We start from the raw sequence: 25430 nt of genomic DNA, 5'->3' as shown, positions 1-25430 counted from the left end.
GGGGAACAAAAGGATTTTTGAAAAGCCTTGGTATTAGTTTCTAAAACACACTGGTGAGAGTCACTCAAGGGCAGGAATCATTGTAGCTGGCTGCTTTTCTTTTACTTGTTCAATAAATCTATACTTTGGGGCAGGCATTGGGACCAACCGCTCCAGGCCCTGAGCCAATCTAGTCTTAAGCCATCTGCAGTTTCCAATAGGGAGAAGCAGCACACTGAAGTAATAGAGACAGAACCAATCTGGAGCCCTGTCTCTGACCTTGGCTGCTTGCAGGACCTCCTGCAAACTGCTTCACCACTCTGACCCTCAGTTTCCTCCTCTGGACAGGGAGTAATACAACTTACAGAGCATCATGTTAAATGCTTTTCTCACCTCAAACTTCATTTCACCCTATGAAGTAGGTACTACTATCCCCCCCGTGTTACACGTATGAAAAGAAGAGTCAGAATGAAGTGAGCTTGCTCAAGGTCACATAGGTAATGGTGGAGCGAGGCTTTGAGCCCAATGTGACACAACCCTGCTTCTTAATCCTCATTAAGATCGAGGTGAAATTGGCCCCCCTGGACCAGGTGTGCTTCACTCATTCCATCTGGTCCTCAAAGACTGAAAAATAAGTCACCTTTCTTTTTGAAATTGAGATGTTCATAGAAGCACTCAATTTCCACTTGGCTTGAAAAATCTAGCGACCTGGCCACCATGAGCTGCAATCCCCCAGGGTCATAACGGGCAGGCGAGCTGTCGTCCCCCCCCCCCCCCCCCCCGGAAATGGCTCATGAAGCCAGTGTCCACCCAGACCCTCCTCCATTTACCTGCCTGGCCCCTTCCGGCAAGAATGAGTACGCCATCCTTAGTGAAGACCAGGGAATCCTGAGCTAGAGGGAGACAGAGGCCTGGAGGGGCCAGGGGCCCTGCCCTGGAACCCGCAGCTCGTCCTGGACAGTGCTAAATCAAAGGCCTTGAACCTGGCCGACTTGGGGAAGGGTTGAGGAAAGGCACACACATGGAGAAGCACAGGGCGAGGTAGGGGCAAATACACTTTATTCAGTCCTAGCATCAGACTGGCAGAGTCCTGCTGCGGGTGCCAGTGCCCCCGACGGGAGAGGTCCCTCCCCTCAGCTACTAGACTAGTTCTCCAAGACCACAGACAGTGACATCTCTTCACTCACATGACGTTTTCTGGGTTTTTTTTTTTTCATTGTCTTTTTGTTGTTGTTGTTTTACTTAAAAAAGAGAAAGAGAAAAAGAGAAAGAGAGAGAAAGAGAGAGCGCGAGAAAGGCCCAGAGCCGGAGCACCAAGCTTAAAGGAGGCAGCTGGTGGCTTTGTCAGCGACGGGAACGCGTGGGGCAGAGACCAGCAGAGACCCTAGGCAGGGGTCCCGGAGGACTCTGGGACCGTTTGTTCCTGAGATTTGTGTGTGTGAATGAAAGTGTGTGCACACCCTGGAGGGTGAACACACGCCGGTGAGATACAGGTAGTGAGGACAAGGGGAAAGGGGGGGAGGCCGGAGGGGCGGGGCTTGAACGGGGAATTGGAGTAAGGGGGTGACATCTGGGGCAGGGTCCCGAAGGCACCCGGAACTGGACACAGCTTCCTCCCATGGCAGCGCTACCCCTATTTTTCACATGGAAAAACTGAGGTGCACAGGGTACACCTCCACTGCTGACCGCCCTTCGGTCTCACTGGTCCAGTCGATGGTCTCTCTCTAGTCAGCGGCTTAAAAGGAGGCTCCTCTGGCCACTGTATTTCCTATCATACCTCAGTCTCCAGCCCCTAGCAGCACCGTGCCTCAGTTTCTCCCACCGAATACTATCACTGTGGGCACAGAGGGGCTGAGGTAATAGGAAGGGGCTGTGGGCTTCAAGAGGAGCCCCGGCTGGGAGAGTATCCCGAAGTGACAGAGCACTTCCGGGGGGTGGGGGGCGGAGGAGCAGGGACTCTGTCCCCAGATTGGTATGTGTCTTGGTTCTGAGTTTTTTGGTCTGCCCTCCTCTCGTGGTGAATCTCCAAAGAACCTACCCCCAGTTCCCAGGTGGGGGGACGAAAGAAAGGTTTCTAGGGTCCAAGTAGGCTGGAGAGGCATTCAAGCAGTCGGTGTGGTGGTGGGGGGTGTGCACGTGGGTCTGGGCGACCCCGTAAGCGAAAGGGGGCTATGCCACTTGGGACAGTTCCAAGCTCCAAGCCAACCTTTCCGGACCAGCGAGTCCCTTTCTCCCCCTTCCGAGTGCTCCTCCCATTAAGGCAGTGACGCCCCGTCGGGTTGAAAGGAAGCCGCAGCTCCCGGATCAAAATATTTCTCCGGATCCCTCAATACCCACACCGCTTCTCCTCGGAGAGGGCCGGAGGGACCAGCCCCCTCCTCCCAAGCAGCATTAAGCATGCGCGAGAAGGGGGCAGGTCCCAGCGCTCCCGGAGTAAAAGGAGCGCGCCCCTCCCCCCGCCTCGGGAGGGGAGGGGCCTGGAAGGAGAGCGCGGGGCCACGGGGCCCCCGCGCCCCCTTCAACAAGAGAGGAGGCGGGCTAGGCGAAGGCGGAGGGATTCCGGAGCAAGGGCAGGGGCGTGTCCTCCGGCCTCGAGGAGGGGCATGTGCATAGTGGGGGAGGGGCACAGGTCTGTAGGAAAAGACGGGAGGTGTGTCGGAGGGGGGCTGGCTGCTGGTGGCTGTGCAGGAGGGGCCAGGATAGGGAGGGGCTTGGCTGTCAGGAAAAGGGTGGGGGTTGGGCTGCCGTGGGGTGTGTCTGGGGGGGAGGGGCATGTCTGGATTCGAGGGGGGATGGGCACGTCTAGGAGGGGGGGAGGCTGCGTGGGAGATGGGGTGCCAGCCTCGGCCTCCGAGGGGCCCCAATACCTGATTCCTGTATGTAAACAGCTGGTTTGGGGGCTTGCGCGCCCCGCTGACGGTGGGCTCAGTAGGTGAAAACCAGGTCGGCGATGCTAGACGGGCGCCAGTCCCCCGCGATCATCTCGGTAACTTCGGGGGTGCAGTAGTCCGGGAACTCGAAGTGCGACGTGCCCGACGCAGGCGGCAGGTCTGGGTCGCGGTCCAGGGCGCTGCAGTCCAGGCCGGCCGGGCCCGGGGGCAGTCTGGACAGAAAGCCCAGCGGCTCCTCTCCCGACGCCACAGTCTCCTCTTCGCCTTCCTCAGCCGCCGCCGCCTCCTCCTCCTCTTCCTCAGGCTCCTCGTCTTCCGACGGAGTCGGGGAGGCGGTGGTGACAGCTGCCCCCTCTCCCGACGGCCCCTGGGCGCGCTCCGCTGGTCCCCGGGCAGCCCGCCCCGCTGGGACCATCCTCCACAGCTCCCGCCCGGGGGTCTCGACCAGGCGGACTTCTAGCAGCTCTTCGTCGTCGTCCTCATCGTCGTCCTCGGGCGCCGCCGCGCCGCCCCCCAAAGGCCCTCCCGCTGCTCGGCGGCCCCCGCGGCCAGGCAGCTGCGGCCCGGGCTTGAGCCGGCTGCCACCACCACCGCCACCGCCGCCGGGGGGGCGGGGCCGCGCCTTGGCGGGCGCCCCCTTGCTCTTTTTGCGCGGCCGGTACTTGTAGTCCGGGTAATCCGCCATGTGCTTGAGGCGCAGCCGCTCCGCCTCCCGCACGAACGGGATCTTCTCCGAGTCCTGCAGCAGCTGCCAGCGGCGGCCCAGGCGCTTGGAGATCTCGGCGTTGTGCATGTCGGGCCACTGGTCCATGATCTTCCGCCGTTCATGCTGTGACCACACCATGAACGCGTTCATCGGTCTCTTAATGTGGCCGCTCGGAGTCTTGCACCAGCCGGGCTCACGCGCCCCCTCCTCGGCCGGCCGGGGCCCCGGGGGCGGCGGCCCGCCGTCCCGCTTGGCCCGCGTGCCCCGCTGCTGCACCATCGCGCCTGGGCCCGGGGCCGCTAGACGCCGCCGGGGGCCGTCCGCATCCTCCGCGGCTGGGGGTGGGGGAGGAGGCAGCAGCGACGGAGGGGCGGCCCCGCCCCGCAGCTCGGCCCGGCCCCCGCGAGCTGGGGAGCGAAGAGCTGGGCGCTCGGGCCCAACGGACGGCGGGGGGAGAAGGTCAGCGACTCGGTCTCAGGCGGGCTCGGAGCGCTCCCGCCGCCTCCCGCAACTTGCGCCCCGCTGCACACTACACATTGTTTTGCGGGGGCGGAGGGATCGCACCCCCCGGGCCTCCGCGGGCTCTCCTTGCAGCCTTCTGCTCAACCGCGGCCCGCGCGCGCCGCTCCCCGCCCCGCCGCCTTCCAGTGTCTTTCTCCCCGCGCGGCCCCGCCGGCGCGCGCACCACCCCTCCCCCTCACCGTCTGCGGGCCGCTGCGGCGCGCGCGGGGCCGCCCCGTGTAAACACCGAGGTGCCCGCTTGGGCTGCGGCCGGGCCACGCCTCGCGCTCGGGCGGCGCGTCACCCGTTGCTGGGCAGAGAACCTGGTATTTGCATCTCCCAATCGCTGGCTGCCGGTGTGGGGCGGGGCTGGGCGGTCTCGCGTCTGGGATTGGGGGTGTCGGATGAGATCGGTTTCTTTTCTTAGGTTGGGGACTGGAGAGGGGGGGGGGTGCGGATCGTGCTTCCCATCTGGCTCCGAAAGCTTGTCCCCGCCCCTCGCTGCCTTTGAAATTTTAGCTTATTCGGTGACACCTGCCGCCAGGTAGGACCTCCACCCCCTCCTCTTTCCGGGCGTCTTTTTGGACCGTCCCAGAACAGAATGTGGGGGACCCAGGCTCAGGAAAGCTCCTTAAGAAAACAGACTCATAATGTCATAGATGTAACAATCCCTGCCTTGTACAGACAGGGTCCTGCCACATAGGGGCTCAACAAATGCTTTTAGACTCAGTGAACCGTTTTATATTTCTTACCTCGGTCGAGGCACCAACAGAGTCCTAAGAAGGGAATATTACGCTCACACTCGAGATTAGAAACACTGAGGACATGTGGACTAGGGCTTGAATTCTAGGCTCTCGGTTGCAGTTTTCTCTCATCCCTGCTCAGCGCACAAGGGACAGGGGCACCTCGTTTATCGTCTAAGTCCTGAGCAGGGAGGACTTTTCGCTTTTCACAGTCCTCGGGCGAGGTCTGAGGATGTGTAGGTGCCCCATAACCAGGTGCCATCCCATACTGCAGATGGTCTGCTGCGGGACTAGGGCATGACTCTCCTCCGGGATCTGGACAAACGTGCGCGGGCACGGGGGCGGAGCCAGACCAAGGGGCGTGTCGGCTACGCCTGCTCAAGGCGCGTGGCGCGGAGGGGCTGCGCGCTCCCCGTTTACCACGTGTGAGCCCGCGCGGGGTGTGTGCTAACCCCCGGGGAGGTCACCTTCACGGCGAACTATAGACCTGAGCGATGAGGGGGGGGGAGCTGAGGCCTACCCCCTAGGAATCAGCTGCTGGAAGGTGTCAGAATTAGGGGCTCTAAGATAGCATTTTGCTGGGACGTAGTGGGTGGGCACCGTTCCACCCGAGGCGGAGAGTACTTATCTCTGGCGGTGGACCTCACCCTCCACTCCGCGGGTCGGGGCTGAGAGCCCAGCCGGAGGGTGTGCGGCGTGGAGGAAGGGTTGAGGTGAGGCTCCGCAGAAGCGGGGGCGGGGTGATGCTCTGGGTGCCCTGGAGGAAAATTGGAGCATCGCGGGCGGGAGCGGGTGGCTCTTAAAGGCACAGCGTACTCGGAAGGACAGGGTCCTGCTCCCTACCAAAAGCTTCCTCCGCGGATTTGCTGGACGCTGAGATTCGGCCGTCCCCGAGCTTGAATATTAACAATGGCAGACTGGCCAGTTCAATGCTCGCTGGGGTCAGAATTAATGTTTTCATTTCCCGGTACCTCCTTTGCTTATCTTAAAATGGGGAAAGAGCAGTTTCTCTCTCAAATAGTTGTTTTTCACATTAAATGGGATAATGGATGTAAACCCATCCCTGACGCCAAGTAAATATATCAAAGAGTGATCATGGAAAAACTAAAAAGCTTTTAAGTGTTTTCTGACACTTTTCCACTTTTTCCATTGAATATTTGTTTTTATTTTAAAATGGTATAATGGACATCGCCATCTTTTAAATGCTGAGGGTCTCTCAAAGGTCTCACTCCTGCCCTGTAGCTGCTGCAATGATTATTGTAGCTTATGAACTGGCCCCCTGAAGACGGAAAGCTTGGGCCACCTTATGGTACATGTTGTCCCCTCTGCCTGGAAAACTTCACTCCCATCCCCACAGGGCTGGCCCACCTCATCTAGCTTCAGCTGAGAAGGGATTGTCCAGAAAAGTCTGCCCTGACCACTCTGCCCGTTGCTTACCAGTTGCTATACATCTCAGGTGCACATAATTGCTTGTTTGTGACCACCAATTTTCATCACTGTCCAGGACGGGCTCATTTTGTGTTTGTATGTATTTATTTATAAATAATATCAGCAACCTAGCATAAGAACTGGAAAATTGATAATGACCTACCTTCCCGATGACCTTTCCTATCCCAACCCCTGCCTTCCCTCACCTGATGTAATGTCTATCCTGAATCTTCCCTCATATTAAAAAATTTTTAACAGCTTTGTTAAGATATAATTCACACACCCTACTGTTCACTCATGTAAAGTGTACAATTCAGTGGTATATTCACAGTTGTGCAAACATTGCTGCAGTTACTTTTAGAATATTTTCAGCCCTGGCTCAGTGTTAGAGCATTGGCCTGGTGTGTGTAGAAGTCCAGGTTTGCCTGACCTGTGGTGGCGCAGTGGATAAAGTGCCGACCTGGAAATGCTGAGGTCGTCGGTTCGAAACCCTGGGCTTGCCTGGTCAAGGCACATATGGGAGTTGATGCTTCCAGCTCCTCCCCCTTCTCTCTCTCGGTCTCTCTCCTCTCTCTCCCTCTCTGTCTCTCTCTCTCCTCTCTAAAAATGAATAAATAAATAAATAAATTAATTAATTAAAAAAACAAAAAAACAAAACTCTGGTCCTTCAAAAACATCTTTAAAAAAAAAAAAGAAGTCCAGGTTTGATTCCTGGTCAGGGCACATAGGAGAAGTGCCCATATGCTTCTCCACTCCTCCCCCCTTCTCTCTCTCTCTCTCTCTTGCTCTCCCTCTCGCTCTCTCGCTCTCTCCCCCTCCCACAGCCATGGCTCCAATAAGCAAGTTGGCCCACAGCACTGAGGATGGCTCCATGGCCTGCCTCAGGTGCTAAAATAGCTTGGTTACCAAGCAACAGAGCAGCCACCCCAGATAGATGGGCAGAACATCAGCCCCAGAGAGGGATTGCAGGGTGGATCCCAGTCCATGCGCATGCAGGAGTCTGTCTCTCCACCTCCCTGCCTCTTACTTAATATATATATATATATTTTTTTTTTTTCATCATTCCCCAAAGAAACTCTGTACTCACCTTTGTTCTAACTCTCAGCTCTAGGCAACCATTACTCTTCCTGTCTCAATGGATTTGCTGCACCATTTTACATTTCTAGCAGCAGTGTATGAGAATTCCAGTTTCTCCTTTCTGTTCTTAATTTTTAAAATTCTTAAAAATATATTCTTTTAGCTTTATCAAAGTATCATGCTCTGTGCAATATTCTGGTATTTACTTTCTTCTTATTATTTTTTTTTTTTTCATTTTTTTTCTGAAGCTGGAAACGGGGAGAGACAGTCAGACAGACTCCCGCATGTGCCCGACCGGGATCCACCCGGCACGCCCACCATGGGGCGTCGCTCTGCCCACCAGGGGGCGATGCTCTGCCCATCCTGGGCGTCGCCATATTGCGACCAGAGCCACTCTAGCGCCTGAGGCAGAGGCCACAGAGCCATCCCCAGCGCCCGGGCCATCTTTGCTCCAATGGAGCCTTGGCTGCGGGAGGGGAAGAGAGAGACAGAGAGGAAAGTGCGGCGGAGGGGTGCAGAAGCAAATGGGCGCTTCTCCTGTGTGCCCTGGCCGGGAATCGAACCCGGGTCCTCCGCACGCTAGGCCGAAGCTCTACCGCTGAGCCAACCGGCCAGGGCCGGTATTTACTTTCTTACTCAATATTATAGTGCTGAAATTCATCTAAACTATTGCATCTGTGTGGGTTATGGTCATATACGAATTTTTTCTACCTGTTCTCTGGTCCATGGGTTTTTGGATTACTGCCAGATTTTTGCTCTTAGGAAGAGTGTTACTGTTAATGATCCTAGATTTGTCTCTGGTTCTCAAGGACAGGAAGGTCTCCTAAGTATTTTGTGGAAAGTGTGATTGTACATCTGAGGACATGTGATAGGTAACTTTTTTTTCCCTTGATTTTAGAGAGAGAGGGAGTTCGTAGTTGCTTAACTTTAGTTGTTCACTGATTGCTTCTCATTTGTGCCTTGACCTGTGCCGTGAGGCAGGTTGCAGCTGAGCCAGCAGTACTTGCTCAAGCCAGCGACCATGGGATCATGTTGATGATCTCAGGCTCAAGCCCGCAACCCTGTGCGCAAGCTGGTGAGGCCAGATATCTCGGGGTTTCAAACCTGGGACCCTATGTCGATGCTCTATCCCCTGTGCCACCACCAGCCAGGCCTAACTCCATGTTTCTTTCCTTCAGTGCACCAGCGGCCTACCTAGCTCATTTATCACTCGGAACTGATCATTTTAAAGCACCTACTCCCTCAGCCCTGGCCAGGTGTAGCTCAGCTGGTTAGAGCATCCTCTGGACGTGCTGAGGTTGCAGGTTCTATCCCCGGTCAGGGTACATACAAGAATCAACCAATGGATGCATCAATAAGTGGGACAACGGATCAATGTTTCTTTCTCTCTCTGTCTCTCTCCCTCCCTCTCTATCTAAAAATCAATAAATAAAAAACTCCCACCGCCTCTAAATGACATTATTTTCAATAACAGTCATGAACTACAATGACTAATACTAATGATAATGGCGAGAAAAGAAATGCCGACAGTGAAAATATTTTCACTTAACTTTGTAATCGTCAGTAAAAATATTTAGTACAGTACAAAAAAGCAAAACCGTATAGAATCAATAATTTTCAATTGCATTAATATATTTTGAAAAAATAAAAACATACCTATATAGCAGTTTGTTGCAATAATTATGTTACATTACTTACAATCTTGTTTAAAAACAAGAGAACATTATGAGGCCCTGGCCGGGGGCTCAGTGGATTGAGCGTCCTCCTAGCGCACCAGAGTTGTGGCTTGATCCCCGGTGGGTCAGGGCACACCGGCGAAGCAGCCCACAGGTGCACATCTAAATAGAACATGAACTGATGCTTCTCTCTCTCTCTCTCTCTGCCTTCCACATATTCTCTCCCCCTTTCTCTCTCTTTTCTCAAATCAATGGGGGGAAAAAAACCCCAAGAAAACACTTTCAAAATAAAAATCAATTTCAGTATTAAATATATTTAAGTCTATAAAACAATTTTTCTAAATAATACTAATAGAGTAATACAATTTTACTAAGTGATAAAATTTGCAGTTACCACACTTTGCAGTTTGCTCTTTGTTTTACTGTTTTATTTTTATGTTTTTAGATTTTATTTATTCATTTTGAGAGAGAGAGAGAGAGAGAGAGAGAGAGAAGGGGAGGAGCAGGAACCATCAACTCTCATATGTGCTTTGACCAGGCAAGCCCAGGGTTTTGAACCAGTGACCTCAGCTTTTCAGGTCGTCACTTTATCCACTGCGCCACCACAGGTCAGGCCATACTATTTTAAATTTTTAAGTGCAAAAGCTTTAAGTGGCTGCGTGAAATGAGAGAATTGAGGCAACTCAAATTCTGGTTCTTCAGTTTCATAATTTGTGTGCTGTAATTGTTTATTTGGAATCTATTGTTGAAACACAGGCATATGTTGTACCGAAGGGGCTGGAGACGCAAATGCTCAGGAAACGAGCTTGAACAGTTCCAGACCATTATGGGCTTACTCTCCAAACTCATGCATGGAGCTGGGTAGGACTTGGCATGTGTTCGGGGCTGAGGGTATACCTGGGGGTGCTCTGATTTAACTTCCCTGTGGAATATGTTTATTATTATATAAATAATTAAAATGTGCTGACTCAGAGCTTTCAAATACATCATTTAGACACAAGACAGACCAACGACTTGATTTTTTTTTTTTTTTGTATTTTTGTATTTTTCTGAAGCTGGAAATGGGGAGAGACAGTCAGATAGACTCCCGCATGCGCCCGACCGGGATCCACCCGGCACGCCCACCAGGGGCAAAGCTCTGCCCACCAAGGGGCGATGCTCTGCCCCTCCGGGGCGTTGCTTTGCCGCGACCAGAGCCACTCTAGCGCCTGGGGCAGAGGCCAAGGAGCCATCCCCAGCGCCCAGGCCATCTTTGCTCCAATGGAGCCTTGGCTGTGGGAGGGGAAGAGAGAGACAGAGAGGAAGGAGGGGGGGTGGAGAAGCAAATGGGCGCTTCTCCTATGTGCCCTGGCCAGGAATCGAACCCGGGTCCCCCTCACGCCAGGCCGACGCTCTACCGCTGAGCCAACCAGCCAGGGCCTCAGCATTGTTTTAAATTCACTGCGAACAACATACCCTCTTATTGCCCACACAGCCCCCTTGATTCACCAGGACAGAGCTGTAGCTCCATGAAATCAGAGGACCCACCTGATTTCCACTTGTGCCATTGTTTCCCCAGCACCCAGCAGAGTTGGGCACAACATAGACTGTTTGGGGAAGGGAAGAAGGAGCCACTCAGGTGGCCAGGGCTGTCCCAGGTGCCACTAAGCAACTCCACCCACCTCAACTGTCTTGTTCCAAAACATCTGTCTGCAAACTGGCATCGTCCTTCAAGACATTAACAACGAAGAGCAAGAACAGTAAGAACGAGGTCAGTCATTTTTTGATTCACCTAAATGTCTTTAAAAACTCAGAGATTATGATCATGTGTGTATGTATATGATGGTGTATGTGTGTACCATGGGGCTCTTTCTTTTACCGAATAATAGTTTAGAACTGCATGGGTGGCTCTTGCACACCTAAGTATGGCTAATGCAAATTGAAATGTGTTGTGCAAAATTGTCACCACTTTCAAAGACAGCATAAAAATGTACAAATATTCTTTTCCGTTGATGCTCTGTTGAGATTGTATTATATGGACGTATTGGGTTAAATTAAAAAATGTTAAGATTTACTGTTTCTTTTTTTACCTTTTTAAGTGTGGCTTCTGGAAATTTTTAAATTTCACATATGCCTTGCATTATATTTCTAGTAGACAGTAGTAATAGAGAAGGTGGAGGTTTTTCTGGTGGAGGTTACCTGGCAAAATAAAAAGTTGGCAATCTTTTTAACCATTCCCAAACTTTAAAATATGTTATTTTTTAAGCGGAGGATTTTTTTTGGATAAAATTTCCCACGGCGTTATGAGGTAGCAATACAGACACTGCTGTACATGTATATTGGAACTGAACAATTGAGTAAATTAAGTAAACAGATGGTGGGAGGTGGACACCAGGTTTCTCACTGTTGGAGTACGAATTTATAGATAAGCAAGAGATGGAGGCTAGAATGATTCACATGGTAATAAATGAGAGTTGGAAATATAAATATGAACTCATATTTAGCTTAATATGGATGGTTACATGCGAAAATATTTATACGTATGTGATAAATACAAGTTAGTATATCCACATATATTTCTTTGTTCTGTTAGTTGAGAAGGCTTCAAAGAAACACCCCAGCAATGAGCATACTCGGTGCCCAGATCTTGGTTTCTAGTATCATTCTCCAGTAGGAGGAAACAGGGCTGAATTCTATTGAGAAGTGGCTGATTATAGGACTGGGGCAAGAAATAGACAAGATGAGCTAGGGCCATCATATAGTGCCAGAAAGTAGGGAAGTGTTCAAGAACAACAAAAAGATGTACAAAGCTATGTCAAAGGGACACGGGAGCCAAGCAAAAGAGCTCGCAAAGGCCGAAGCCAGAACGACTTGAGCAACAAAATTAAGTAACATTAGATTGTAAACAAAAGTATGAAATAAATAGCTATGAGTCCATAGCATTGTAAATAAATGACTGAATAAGTAAACAAGGAAAAGAGACAAATCTTTGATGCATAAAAATTCCAAATAAAGCCCTGGCCGGTTGGCTCAGCGGTAGAGCGTCGGCCTGGCGTGCCGGGGACCCAGGTTCGATTCCTGGCCAGGGCACACAGGAGAAGCGCCCATTTGCTTCTCCACCTCCACCCCCCTCCTTCCTCTCTGTCTCTCTCTTCCCCTCCCGCGGCCGGGGCTCCATTGGAGCAAAGATGGCCCGGGCGCTGGGGATGGCTCCTTGGCCTCTGCCCCAGGCGCTAGAGTGGCTCTGGTCGTGGCAGAGCAACGCCCCAGAGGGGCAGAGCATCACCCCCTGGTGGGCAGAGCATCGCCCCTGGTAGGCGTGCCGGGTGGATCCCGGTCGGGCGCATGCGGGAGTCTGTCTGACTGTCTCTCCCCGTTTCCAGCTTCAGAAAAATACAAAAAAAAGAAAGAAAGAAAGAAAAAATTCCAAATAAGTTATATAGATACTCCATCTCCGAGGGAGTGGGACGTAACTCCCCACTTCTTAAGTGTTGGCTAAGAATAGTCACTTTCTTCCAAAGAGGACAGCATGAAAAGCGGCCAAAGAAAAGTAACTTTACAGTGGAGAAGCCTCACAAACACTACCTCCGCTGAGTGGTCAAGGTCCACCCCAGCAGGGATGAATCATGTTGACGTCTAAGAAACTGCCACAGCCAAGGGGGAACCCAGGGAGACGTGAGATAAATGCAACGTGGCATCTGGATGGGATGCTGGGGTAGAAAAAGGACATTAAGTAAAAACTAAGAAAACCTTAATAAACTATGAACTTTAGTAAACAACAGTGTACCAATATTGGTTTACTGATTTGAACAAAAGTGCCATATTAATGTAAGATAGTAATAATGGAGGAAATAGGATGGATGGAAGCTACAGAAACTTTAGATGATCTTTTTAATGTTTTTGTAAATCTAAAAATGTTCTAAAAATAAGGTTTATTATTATTATTATTTTTAATTTTTCTGAAGTTGGAAATGGGGAGGCAGTCAGACAGGCTCCCGCATGTGCCCAGACGGGGATCCATCTGGCATGTCCACCAGAGGGTGATGCTCTGCCCATCTGGGGCGTTGTTTTGTTGCAACCAGAGCCATTCTAGCGCCTGAGGCAGAGGCTACAGAGCCATCCTCAGCGTCCGGGCCAACTTTGCTCCAATGGAGCCTTGGTTGCAGGAGGGGAAGAGAGAGACAGAGAGGAAGGAGAGGGGGAGGGGTGGAGAAGCAGATGGGCGCTTCTCCTGTGTGCCCTGGCCGGGAATCGAACCGGGGACTCCTGCACGCCAGGCCGATGCTCTACCACTGAGCCAACCAGCCAGGGCCTATTATTATTTTTTTAATGGCACAAGGTTTTAAGAAGACATTTAGTTTATCTAGACTTTAGAGCATCACGGCTTGTCTTAAAAATGGAATTCCTCCAACGGAGTAAGATGAATATTAATTTATCCTCCAGTTTTAACATACTTTGAATCCAGGAGTTAAATTGTCCAATAAAAGTCAGCTACCAATGGCACTGGCTGGTTAGCTTAGTAGATTGGAGTGTCCTCCCAAAATGCCAAGGTTGCGGGTTTGATCCCTGGACAGGGTACATATGGGAAACAACCAATGAATGCACAACTAAGTGGAGCAACGGACGAACAAACGAATGCTCCCCCCCCCTCGCTCTCTCTCCCTCTCTAATATAAATAATAAGGTACCAATTACATCGGTCAATGCCTCATGAAATCAGCATTAAAAACTCAATGTCTTTAATTTGCTATGCATTTGAAATGCAAACAAATAAAAATCATGAGTTCCTTGGCCATTTTAAGTTTAATGAAAATATCTATAATGAAAGAAATCCACATAAAACAGGTATCAACCCCATTGCCTAAATTTTCTTTGCCTCAAGTTGTTTTAGTAGAGAATGACATAAAGTACGTTAATTAGAAGTTTTGTTCTCCTTAGGTACAATAACCAGCCAAAGATTATTCAAGGTACAACTGACAGAGGCGTACTGCTTAGTTCCTTCTAATTGGAAGAATTCCTTTTTTTGAAAAAAATCAAGTCTGTCGCTCCTTTGAAGCTCGAGGGAAAGCAGAGTCGAAGCTCATTGGTAATGTCCCTGGGCCGAGGGCGGGCTCTAAGCTAAGGGATCTTCCCATTGGTGGGCAGCCGGCAGTGGGACGGAGCTCGAAGCCCATTGGCTGCGTCGCTGGAGGATGGTGTAATGGACCGCCAAGGCCCGTGCAGTCCGTTTCTACGGCAACGGAGGCTTGAAAGAGCCACTCAGATTTCGGCATTTGCCCCTAACTCCCCCTTCCGGAGGGGGCAGGGCAGCCTGGATTTGAGGTCCGGTGCAGGAGGAGACGTGGGGGCTGGGAGTTAAGGGGACAGGGCCTTCTTCCAACCAACCTAGCCAAGTTACATTTGAACTGGGTTCGAGGAACCTGCCCTGCCTCGCTGGAGGAAAAGAAAAAAAAAATCAGCCAAACAGAAAGGAGCAAAGAAGAAAGAGAAAAACGACTTATAATTCCATCCTCCGCTGACTTCTGCACTGGCAACACTTCGCCTGTGAAACGAGCACTAAGCCTGGCACAGAGTAGGAACTCAACACTCCATGGGAGGGAGAAAGAAAGGAAGAGAAGGAGAGAGGAAGGGAGGATCCAGGATGTGGGCAACGTGGCGTGAGACGAAGTGCCCGCCCTCTTGGGCGGAAAGACCCTTAGAGTCGAAGGGTTATGATGGCCTTGGCCATGGGGGCTTGAAGGAGAGAGGGGTCGCCAGTGCACTGCAAGGAAGGAGGAGGCGACGAACAGGATCGGGACTCTGGGTACTGGGCAGACCTGATCTGACTCTGCCGTAAGACTCCAGGGGTTCACATTGCCCCTGGCCCTGCCACCTACCAGCTGCCGGTGCTCAGCTCTCCAGATCCCAGTGCCTTTGTGTTTGGGGAGAAATAAACAGTACCTCCTTCACTGAGTTGGTGTCAGAACTGAGTTGAGATCGTACATGTCAAAGTCTTAATACAACGCCTAAAACAGTCAACGTGCTCCTGCCAGTAGCTATTATCATAATTGAAGAAGGGGTAGGATTTGACCAGGCGGAGAGAATAGGGAGGTTATCATTACTGGTGTTGGTCAGGAGGGAGGAGCAGTTTGGAAATCCTACGAAGAAAACCCCGTGTGGATGTCCTAGAGAAGAGCATAGGGGATGACAGGCAGAGGACAAAAAGGAAAAAAAGATAATGTTAGTTACTGAACTTGGCCCTCCGCCCAAAGCCTTTACATGAATTAAAAGTTTCATTTCATTTTTTCACCAGCCCTGATGAGGCCGTTGCCATTAAACCCATTTTTCTGGTAAGGACACAGGCCTGGAGAGGTTACGTTGGTAAGAAAGACACAACCAAACAGGCCTTTGTAGAGCCCAGGACAAGGGTAAAACTGGAGCCCCATGTACTTACGGTGTGTCTCTAAATAGAAGTTAGAAGTTCAGTCTACAGTAATTTGTTAAGTGAAACAGGTTCTGTTCTCCTCCTTGATGAATATACCTTCATAACAACCTAGGAGACCAGGTTCAAATGAGAATCCTAGGGCCCTTGGAGTTCTGGGCCAGAATGGAGAGCTGCCCACTGGATCCTGCCTGCAGCCTTTGTCCAGCTCCCTCCCGTCCCATCAGTGAGGGATGCTACTCTCAGCTGTCTTGCAAACAGCTACTCTGCGACCTGAGCCTCAGGTCTATAAGGAGTGCACCACACGGTTCCGTTTGGCCTCAGCAGAGCTGGACCCGGGGTGAGGCTCAAGAAGGCTTTGTAAACAAGCTTAGGGATATTTTGGAAGGGGTGATGCCGGGGGCTCAGAGGATGGTCTAGAAAAGGAAAGAAAGTCTCTGGATAGGCAGTTCCTCTTGTGCCTACAGAATCCTTGCCCTGCTTCCTGAGGAAAGGGGCGGGGGGGCTGAGGGCAGGGCTGCTCTTGCTGGGGGGATGGGAGCACTGAGGCCAGGCACTGGGAATCCAGGAGCCTGGGGCTCTCCTCTGAGCTTCTTAGTGCCAGGGGATGTGCCGGCTAAGTTTCAGTGACATTCCCTCAGAGAAATAGGGGAGGAAGAGCCTGACCTTCCAGGCTGAAGGCAAAGCCTTATCAAAGGAGAGAAGATGGAAGGAGTGAATTAACTTTGTACAGATGAATGGGTGAGTCTCCCTCAGTATAGAGTCAGTGACGGCTGTGCTTAAGGGTGTTATTAAAAAAGGACAAGTAGACACGTATCCTGATCTGTAACCTCAGCCAAGTAATTTCTAGACCATTCATGTCATAAATATTTATCTGGCTTTTACTATGTGCCAGGCACAGTCCTAAATGCCAGAGCTATAGTCAAGAGCAAAAAAAGTCATGGTCCTGCCCGCTCAAAACTCAGAATTGAGAGACAGAGGCAGATATTAATCAAACCATGGCCTAAATAAACATGTCCTTGTACCTGCACTAACTGTCGGAAGGAGAGGAGAATACAGGAGAGTCTGCTTTAGAAGGTTAGGGAAGACTGCAAGTAGGGGTGGCGTGAGAGCCGGGTGCCAGGGAAGGTAAGGGTTAACCGTGTGTCTAGGAGGGTGAATTCCTGGAATGACTGGCAGGAGCCCAGCCAGGGTTAGGGGGTGAGGCCCATAGGAGGCAGGCCCTGCAGGGCCCCAGGGAGGACACAAAGTCTTTGAAGGGCTTTAAGCTGGGAGTAATGTGCTCAAATTTCATTTTGAGGACTATTTTTTTGGATTGAAGGAGACCAAGCTTGGAAGCAGGAAGACTCGAGTTGGTTGCTGTAGAGTATTAAACTTTCCCATTAAAGTTTCTTATTTTTTTAAACATAGAGGAAATGGACTCCAGTCTTTGCAGAGTTTGCAGGAATTTCTTTGAAGTTTTGTGTTTTACATTGAGTTTTGTTCCTAATTTTTTTTTTTTTTGCCATGAAATAGTAAAAACAAAAACAAGCCTGACCTGTGGGGGCGCAGTGGATAAAGCGTCGACCTGGAACACTGAGGTCGCTGGTTCAAAACCCTGGGCTTGCCTGGTCAAGGCACATATGGGAGTTGATGCTTCCTGCTCCTCCCTCCCCCTTCTCTCTCTCTCTCTCATTCTCCCTCCTCTCTAAAAAATTAAAGAAAAAAAAAAACAAACCACAGGGATATACCATGGAACATAAGTTTTCCTTCTGTCCCAAACCCCTGATACCTAGTGCTTCTCAGAAGCTACAACAGTTACCAATTTCATTCATATCCTTCCAGAGTTGTCTGTACATAAATAAGCATATTTATTCCACCATTTAAAATTGTAATACGTATATAAATCACATTGAACACTATGCATCTTCTGATTTTGTCAGTTATGTCAATAAAGCTGAAAAAGTAAAATTAAAATGTAAATAGCAAACCTGACCTGTGGTGGCGCAGTGGATAAAGCGTCGACCTGGAAATACTGAGGTCGCCGGTTCGAAACCCTGGGCTTGCCTGGTCAAGGCACATATGGGAGTTGATGCTTCCAGCTCCTCCCCCTTCTTTCTCTCTGTCTCTCCCTCTCCTCTCTAAAATGAATAAAAAAAAAAAATTAAAAATAAAATAAAATTTAAAAATGTAAATAGCAGTATACCAGATATTGCTTTGTTCACTTGGAAATATGTTCTCGAGATCGTCCTATATTAATACATGTAGACCTGTTCCTTTTAACAGCTGCTTAGTGCTCCACTGTTTGGGTGTGCCATACTATCTAACTATATAGTTCCCTATTTTTAGATAATCGGATTGTTTTCAGTCTTTGGTACCCCAAGTAATGCTTCAGTGAACATCCTGGTCCATTCACCTTTGTGCACATGTCCAAGTTTAGCTATAGAGTCATTTCCTGTAAATGACTGCTGTTGTTAAAGATGACGTGAATTTAAAATTTTGATGACAGTGCCAAACTGCTTTCCAAAGATGTTAGTTCATGTTTTGTTTCATTTTTTATTATTAATTTTATTCTTTAAAGATGTTACTGACTTTCAGAAAGATGAGAGGGGTTGGGGGAGAGGGAAGCAGCAACTTACAGTGGTTGCTTCTGGCACGCGTCCTGACCAGGCAAGCACGGGGCCTCGAACTGGCGACCTCAGCCTTCCCGGTCAACGTTCCACGCACTGCGCTACCACAGGTCAGGCAGTCCATGTTTTATTTTAAAACTCTGCAAAGTGGCCCTGGCCGGTTGGCTCAGCGGTAGAGCGTCGGCCTGGCGTGCGGGGGACCCGGGTTTGATTCCCGGCCAGGGCACATAGGAGAAGCGCCCATTTGCTTCTCCACCCCCCCTCCTCCTTCCTCTCTGTCTCTCTCTTACTCTCCCGCAGCCAAGGCTCCATTGGAGCAAAGATGGCCCGGGCGCTGGGGATGGCTCCTTGGCCTCTGCCCCAGGTGCTAGAGTGGCTCTGGTTGCAGCAGAGCGACGCCCTGGAGGGGCAGAGCATCGCCCCCTGGTGGGCAGAGCATTGCCCCTGGTGGGCGTGCCTGTGGATCCCGGTCAGGTGCATGCGGGAGTCTGTCTGACTCTCTCCCTGTTTCCAGCTTCAGAAAAATAAAAAATAAAAAAATAATAAAAAAAAAAACTCTGCAAAGTTCCCATCTTCCTCTATAATATGTCTTTATATATTTCTGTGAAACCTGTCCTCCCCAGATAGTCTTAGTCACGGGGCCAAGCCAGGAGGTGGTGCCGTATGGACCCACTGGTTGGCCCGTGTCTGCTACACTGTCATCGAACTCCACTTCCAACTGGGTCCGATCTGAGCTCTGCTCATCTTTCGCTCCCCCGTGGACCGCTCCACGCTCCCCCCTCCCGAACTCCTCGGGGCGGGTGCTTTGTGCCAGCACCATACCTGAGCTGACAGGAAGAGGTCTAATGGGCACTCTGGCTGAGCACGAGGTCCCAGAGGAGCCCACAGCCTCCTGGGAAAGGAGTGGATTGGCAGGTTAGGAAGAACATTGATTCGTCTCTTATGTCTCCGGCCCTCATCATTCTCCTCTCAAAGGCTCTCTCACCAGTGACCTCCACATCCCTCAGTCCTTTACTTGACATTTCTCAAAGTCCATTTTACTTGACCTCTTAGCAGCGCTCAATACAGTTGTTCATCTTGGCCTCCTGTCACTCTCCTCCTCCTGTTTATATGTCTCCCTGCCCGGTTCCCTGCTCCCCTTCCGGCTGTCTCTGATTGGTTTGTCACGATATCCTTTCCATCGGGGAGAAAACTCTCACGTAGCCTTGCTTGGATTCGAGTTGCTACCCTTTCTACCTCGGCTTTCTCTCATGACTCATTAGGGGAGAGGTTGTAAAATCAAGTCAGTGGGCCATATAAGCGTGCATAAAACAATGAAGCGCTAGAATAAAAATACCAGGGTTAATATCATTTCTGTGTACTTGTTTTTTATATATCGAATGACACATGTGCATCCATGTCTGATGGCTGCAGTGTAAAATGTACACCTTGCTGTGGGGAGTGGCTAAAGACTGTGAACGCTGTTGCTAAAGGACCCAGGTGTTTATTTCTCAAGCCTCCCGGAACTCTCCTTAGAATTGTGAGGCTGTGTGTATTGAACCACCTGTTCCACGTCTTCTCTTGGACGTCCTCTGCGGAGACCTCACACTCAGCATGTCCAAAACCAAAGTCAAGACCTTCTCCCCGTGCCTGACCTGTGGTGGCTCAGTGGATAAAGCGTCAACCTTAGAAATGCTGAGGTCGCTGGTTCGAAATCCTGGGCTTGCCTGGTCAAGGCACATATGGGGGTTGATGCTTCCAGCTCCTCCCCCTTCTCTCTCTCTGTCTCTCTCCCTCTCTCTCTCCTCTCTAAAAAAATGAATAAATAAAAAAAAATTAAAAAAAAAAAAAGCATTCTCTTTAAAAAAAAAAAAAAAAAAAAAAAAAAGACCTTCTCCCCGAACTTGGGGTTTTCTCCTCTTGTTCTACATCTCAGGGAATGACCCCCCCCCCCCATCGACCCAATTGTGGAGGCTGGAAACCTGGGAGTCGTCCATGGTCCATCCCCTTCCCCAGCCTGTGCCTGTCATGTGGACTTAAATGTATAACTATAGCTGCACCCTGCCTGCTTTTCTCTGGCCACCTCCGCCATCCAGGTCCGAGGTGCTCGCGCTCTCTCTCTCTCTCTCTCTCTCTCTCCTTGTCGCCTGGGTACACTGGACTTCTTTCCACTGGGGCTCCCCTCCGACCCATTCTCTACAGCAGGCGTCCCCAAACTATGGCCCGCGGGCCACATGCGGCCCCAGAGGCCATTTATCCGGCCCCCGCCGCACTTCCGGAAGGGGCGCCTCTTTCATTGGTGGTCAGTGAGAGGAGCACTGAATGTGGCGGCCCTCCAACGGTCTGAGGGACAAAAAACGCAGCAATGCTCGTGTCACTTCCTTACTTTAAAATCTTTCAATAGCTTCTCAAGATTCCTAGCTTCAAATTCTAGGCAGCTCTCGCTCCCCCTAGCACGGCGTTACTTTCCCCAGCCCTGCCCCTCCCCCACACTTCCCTACCTCTCTCTCCTAAGCTTCAAGGGCCCTTCTTTTGCCTCTGTAACTTGTTCTTCCCTGAGCCCACACAGCTCAGCTGGCTCACTTCTTAAAGAAACAAAATTCTAAACATGGCTGCCCAGCCCCCCAGCCCCATCTCCAACCTAATCCCTGACCACCGTCTCTCTCCCCCTCTCCATATTATAGCAGCGCCGGCTGGGCTGGACGTGGTGGGTTAGCAGATAACATCCATTGCCATTCTGTTTCTGTGCCTTCCTGGGCTACACAGGCAGGGAAGCTGAAGCACTTCCAGACCCCCTTTCAGGCAGGGCTCCAGCAGTTAGATGCACTTGCACGAGATCTGGAAGGTGCGAGGAAGGCAGAAGTCAAGCAGTTTGGGCAGGTTCTGCTTGTAAGTAAGGTTGTGGAGACAGCAGCTAGCTTATGGTCTCTGGCTTCAAGGACTCGACGACATTTCACAGTCCTGGCTGTAGAACGGGGGTGGGGGGGGGGAGGTGGCTTTGTGATCCCAGCAATCTGTCCTTGGGTGGCAGCTTTCAGCAGTGTGTTCTCCAATCCAGCCTTTCCAATGATGACCTCCTGGTTCCTCTCTGACCATGAGAGGTAGTGGCTCCCCTGGAAAGTCAGTTTCTGTGGTGTTCTAGGAGTCATTCCCAATACCCAGCCGAGGGCCCATCACTCTCCTCAATAACTAGAGTGGTTTGTTTAGAAACCTAACTTCATTTGCTTTCCAGACTTGGCCAGGGCTCCTCCCACTATAGGGTTCTTATATGTACCACTTTCGCCATGGCTAATACCCCATCACCCCTTACTCCCAGCCCCATCTCTCAATTAACTCCTTATATATCCTTTCCTCTCTGTTCTGATCCGATCCCTAGGACCAGATCAGTTTTTCCTTGTTAAATAGGGTATCACTGCATGTTTCTTTGAATGCATTATCCCCGTTTGTAATGACGTTCCTTTTTGTGTCACTCTAGAATTTGAGCCCCAGGGGACCTGTTTTGTTTTCTTCCATTGCCTACAAAGAGCTGGTACTTAACATGCTTGTTGAATGAATGAATGGAAGGGAGGAGGCCAGACTGGAGGGTGTTAGGACAAAATCAGAGCTCTTAAATAACACTGACAAGCCCAGGTCACCTCCTCTGGGCCCCTTTCTCAACCACACCTGCCTGTGACTTTCCAGCCAGCCCGAACGTGTCCCTGGCCTCTGCACTGGCTGTTCCTGCTTCGTGGGGTTCTCTTCCCTGTCCACCTGGCTCGTCTTCGTCCTGCGGGCTTCGGTAGGAAAGCTGTACTGCTGACAATTCTAGACGCCCTGTCGTTTCCTCCGAGTAAGCACACTTAACGTTATGGAGAAAACGGCTTGTTACTTCTCAGCATCTCCCTCTGCCAGTGCACCGCGTTGTTCACGGGTGTATGCAGAGCGCCTGGCTCAGGGCCTGGCAGCCCGGCGGCCGGTCCATTTGGGGATCGCAGCACATTCCCCTGGAGCCCATGAACAGTGAGGAATTGTAGTTTGGGGGCTGCTAGATCGGGAGAGGAAGCTGGGGGAGGTTTGTTCCGCTCCAGCTCCAACCCGTGGCTCAATCCCCAGTTCGCCAGGCAGGAGGCCCGGAGCGGATCTGTGGGGGATGGGCAGGGAAAGTTGCCGCCTCGGCTCCCTCCCGCCGAGTTGCAGGGGAGGGGCGGAGAGAGGGAAGATCCTTCCTTGGAGGCTCCTTGGCGCAGTGCCTGTTAGGAAGAAGGGGGTGGGGAGTAGGATGAATGCAGGCTTTTCTCCTGGCCGCTGGCCTCCAAGCCCTTCGAAGGAGGAAAACCCAGGGCACAGAAGGGAAAGAGATGGGGGGGGGGAGAGAGGAGGGAGAGGAGGGAGGAATCGAGGAGGGAAGGATCTGTTTGCTTTGGGAGACAGGAAGGAGAGGGGCTGAGCGGGCTCTGAAAGGCAGGGTTCCTAAGCTCCAAGCAGGCCCCAACTATGGACCACGTCAGCCCAACTATACCATATTGGCTCTGGAAATAATCCTGAAATCACTGCTGCAGAGAATAAACATATGGGAACTTTAAGATTGGATCACCTTAACATTTTTGAGCTGCAAGGTCCTTCAGAGGGAGGGGTCTTGGGTGCAGGGGAGGGCATCTCCAGGCGTACCTTGGAGGGGTGAGTCAGTTCTCCAGGTAAGAGCCTGGGACTTTCTCTCTTCCTCCCTTATAGCTGGAAGAGATGGCATTTAAAAAAAAAAGCCCATGGATACTTTGCATAGAGTTTATGGCACTTAAATAACTGTAAGATGATGAAACTGACATCTTCCCTCTGTCCTTCCCACTGGTGGTAATTCCCCACAGGCCGAGTCCTTCTCACTCATCTTGGTACCATGCAGAACTGTGGTCTCAAACCTGGCAGTCCATCAGAATTGCTCGGGGATACTTGCTAAAAATGTTTTTTCTCGCTCGGGTGATCCCGATTCCTTGGAGTTGAATTAGGGACTTAGAACTTGGGTTTTAACAGTGTGCTAAGTGATTAGCACACTGGGTTTAGGGAGTGACTCCAAAGGGCCTGGCACAACAGAGCAGGTGCTAAGTGTGGCCTGCAGCGGCTGAAACTGTATTTGCAGGGTAAACAAGCGGTGTGCAGAAGTAGGGAATGAACTAGGCTCTGTGTACCCACGCATCTAACACTTTGAAAGGAAATAGCGCGGCAGTGTTAGCAATACAAAAGATAAATATTTATTCAGAACAAAACTTTTTTAACAATTGATTTTACATTCTAAGCCACAAGGAAATAGCAAAACATAATGCAAAGGGAAGACAAAAACTAAAGTAGTGTATTGTCTTTTCTCCTTTAACTTTATAACACTTAGTTATAACTCTTAATTGGCCTGTTTCACCAAGTACATTTTGGAGTTAACAACTCAACTCTTAATTCTGGGTTTTAAAAGTCGTTCTCCTGGAGGCTGCAGATAATTCCATTAGCTGCGCTCTGGGTTTCTAACTATTGAGGCTAAGGTGCAAATGTAAACCTTCGATAGGTTTCCTTACACAGGGGCACCCCACTTCTCACTGGTGGTAATGAATGGGGAAGGGGAAGGCCCGAGGACCAGGTGCATTTTAATCCAGATGTGGTACCCCAGGGAGCAAGGCGTGCATCCGGGATTGTTCATTTGCTCCTTTCTTATCTCCCAAGTATTTGGAAACCCAGCTAAATCTTTTTCTGCCCCCCAGAAGATTTCCTAGCATTCCTCTGGGCACATTATTCCGGAGGGATCAGACTTTCCGGGCCCTCAAGTGTTGAGGAAAATGTTGTGAAGTGTGTGAGGTAGTGGATGAGCACCGGGCGTGGGGTCAGGGAACTCTACTCCAGGTGAGTTGTGGCACTAGACAGCTATGTGACTTTGACCCAGCTGTTTAAACCTGTCTGGGCCTGTTTTCACTGTTGGAAAACCAGGGGATCGTTGTAAATCAATTTTTTAGGTCTTTTCCAACAGGAACATTCTCGAATCTATCATTCTGTGAAAAATGGCTTCTGAGCCACCGAAAGAGCTGTCACAAAGTACATGTATTTCAATGCCATAAGAGAGGCCCTTGGCCACCGTTCAGAGCTTATTGATTCAGGTTACATACACTTTTAACAACACTGGTTTCACGAATTCTCAGACCACACAGATTAGAAGCAGCAAATTAAAAGGGGAGGGAAAGAACTGCAAAAGACAGACACGCCAACAGAAACAACAGTCAACAATATTTTCAAGTCAACAAACACTGACGGAGTGCCTACCACATGCTGGGCCCGGTACCTAGTGCGTGGGCCTAAAGATGAGGAAGGCAGCCCAAACGGGGGAAATCCGGGGACCAGACAAGGCGCAGGGAGTAACAAGTACAAAAAGAAATTCCCCAAATACAAAAACGAGAACAAAATTAAGAAACGGAACTGGCGGCAAATCTGCACACTACAGTTCTCGGTAACAATTACCGATGACAGAATCACCAATTCAGAAAAGGCTGAAATGCAGTAAACTCGGTTTGAAAAGGCAGAGAGAGATGTCTCTTGTAGGTTTCAAAAGCTCTCCTTAAAACACTATAAAAAAACTGGTTTAAGAAAATGTTTTGGCACTTAAGAGAGGGGGTAAGCTGGCTCTGTCTTCACCCTGGCAGGCAGGTGGGTGAGTTCAGTGCCCGGCCACGCCGGTCAGCTGAGATGCCACGGAATTGTGCACGGCTTTGGGGCACTGAGCAAAGGCGTGCCCTCGCTTGCCACAGAGGTTGCAGACGATGCCCTTCCGGCAGTAAGGGCTCAGGTGCCCCTCCTCCCCGCACCTGAAGCACCTGTCCTGCGTGCAGCTGCCGCTCAGGTGGGTCCGGGAACCACATTTAAAGCACGTCTTGGGCTGCCCCTTGTACCAGCTGTAGCCCCGCTCGGCCCCCAGGAAGAAGGCCCCGGGAAGGTGCCGGACCCCGCCTTCTCCCTGGCGCAGCTCGATCTCGCACTTGTACTCCCCGGTCCAGATCCCAAACCTGTCGGTCACTTTCACGGGCACGGCCAGCACATCGCAGTGACGCTTGAGCCAGGTCACGATGTCCTCCACGTCCACGGTCTCGTTCCGGAAGAGGATGAAGAGCGTCTTCAGGCTGGACTTGCTCCGCCCCAGCACGACAAAGTTGTCCCAGCAGTCCTCCTGCTCGCGCTTCTCCTCGTAGACGCGCAGGAACAGGGCCAGCTTCTCCGCCGAGCGGAAGCTCACGTCGAACTCGCGACTGCCCGGGATCTGGATGACCGCGTAGATGTCGCTCGGGTCCATGCCGATGGAGCGCAGGATGAGCGCGCCCACCACGAAGTCCCGGGTCGGACAGGCGCTCTCGTCGCCCTGGAAACAGATGCGCACGAGGAAGCGGCCCTTGCCGGGGCCCGCCGCCGGGCCCCCAGCCGCCGCGGCTGCCGCCCCCGGCTCG

The 25430-nt window shown here is 51.1% G+C and overlaps 1 protein-coding gene and 1 long non-coding RNA gene across 2 annotated transcripts in view; both read right to left on the bottom strand.

The window, feature by feature from the left end:
• LOC136405121 (uncharacterized) overlaps nucleotides 1-25430 on the bottom strand; it is a 249628-nt gene that overhangs the window by 32180 nt on the left and 192018 nt on the right. The gene's annotated exons all lie outside the window — the stretch shown is intronic.
• Nucleotides 1180-4334, bottom strand: SOX12 (SRY-box transcription factor 12). The gene has a single exon (XM_066384119.1). The coding sequence runs from the start codon at nucleotides 3853-3855 to the stop codon at nucleotides 2905-2907; it is 951 nt and encodes a 316-aa protein (XP_066240216.1). The 5' UTR covers nucleotides 3856-4334; the 3' UTR covers nucleotides 1180-2904.

The sequence above is a fragment of the Saccopteryx leptura genome, chromosome 5 (genome assembly GCF_036850995.1).
Source record: "Saccopteryx leptura isolate mSacLep1 chromosome 5, mSacLep1_pri_phased_curated, whole genome shotgun sequence".
Classification (NCBI taxonomy): Eukaryota; Metazoa; Chordata; class Mammalia; order Chiroptera; family Emballonuridae; genus Saccopteryx; species Saccopteryx leptura.
Note: the sequence above shows the minus strand (reverse complement) of the source record. Positions and strands in the feature narration are given on the sequence as shown.

Coding starts and splice junctions, on each gene's coding strand:
- SOX12 (XM_066384119.1), bottom strand. CDS start 3,855: ATGGTGCAGCAGCGGGGCACGCGGGCCAAGCGGGACGGCGGGCCGCCG.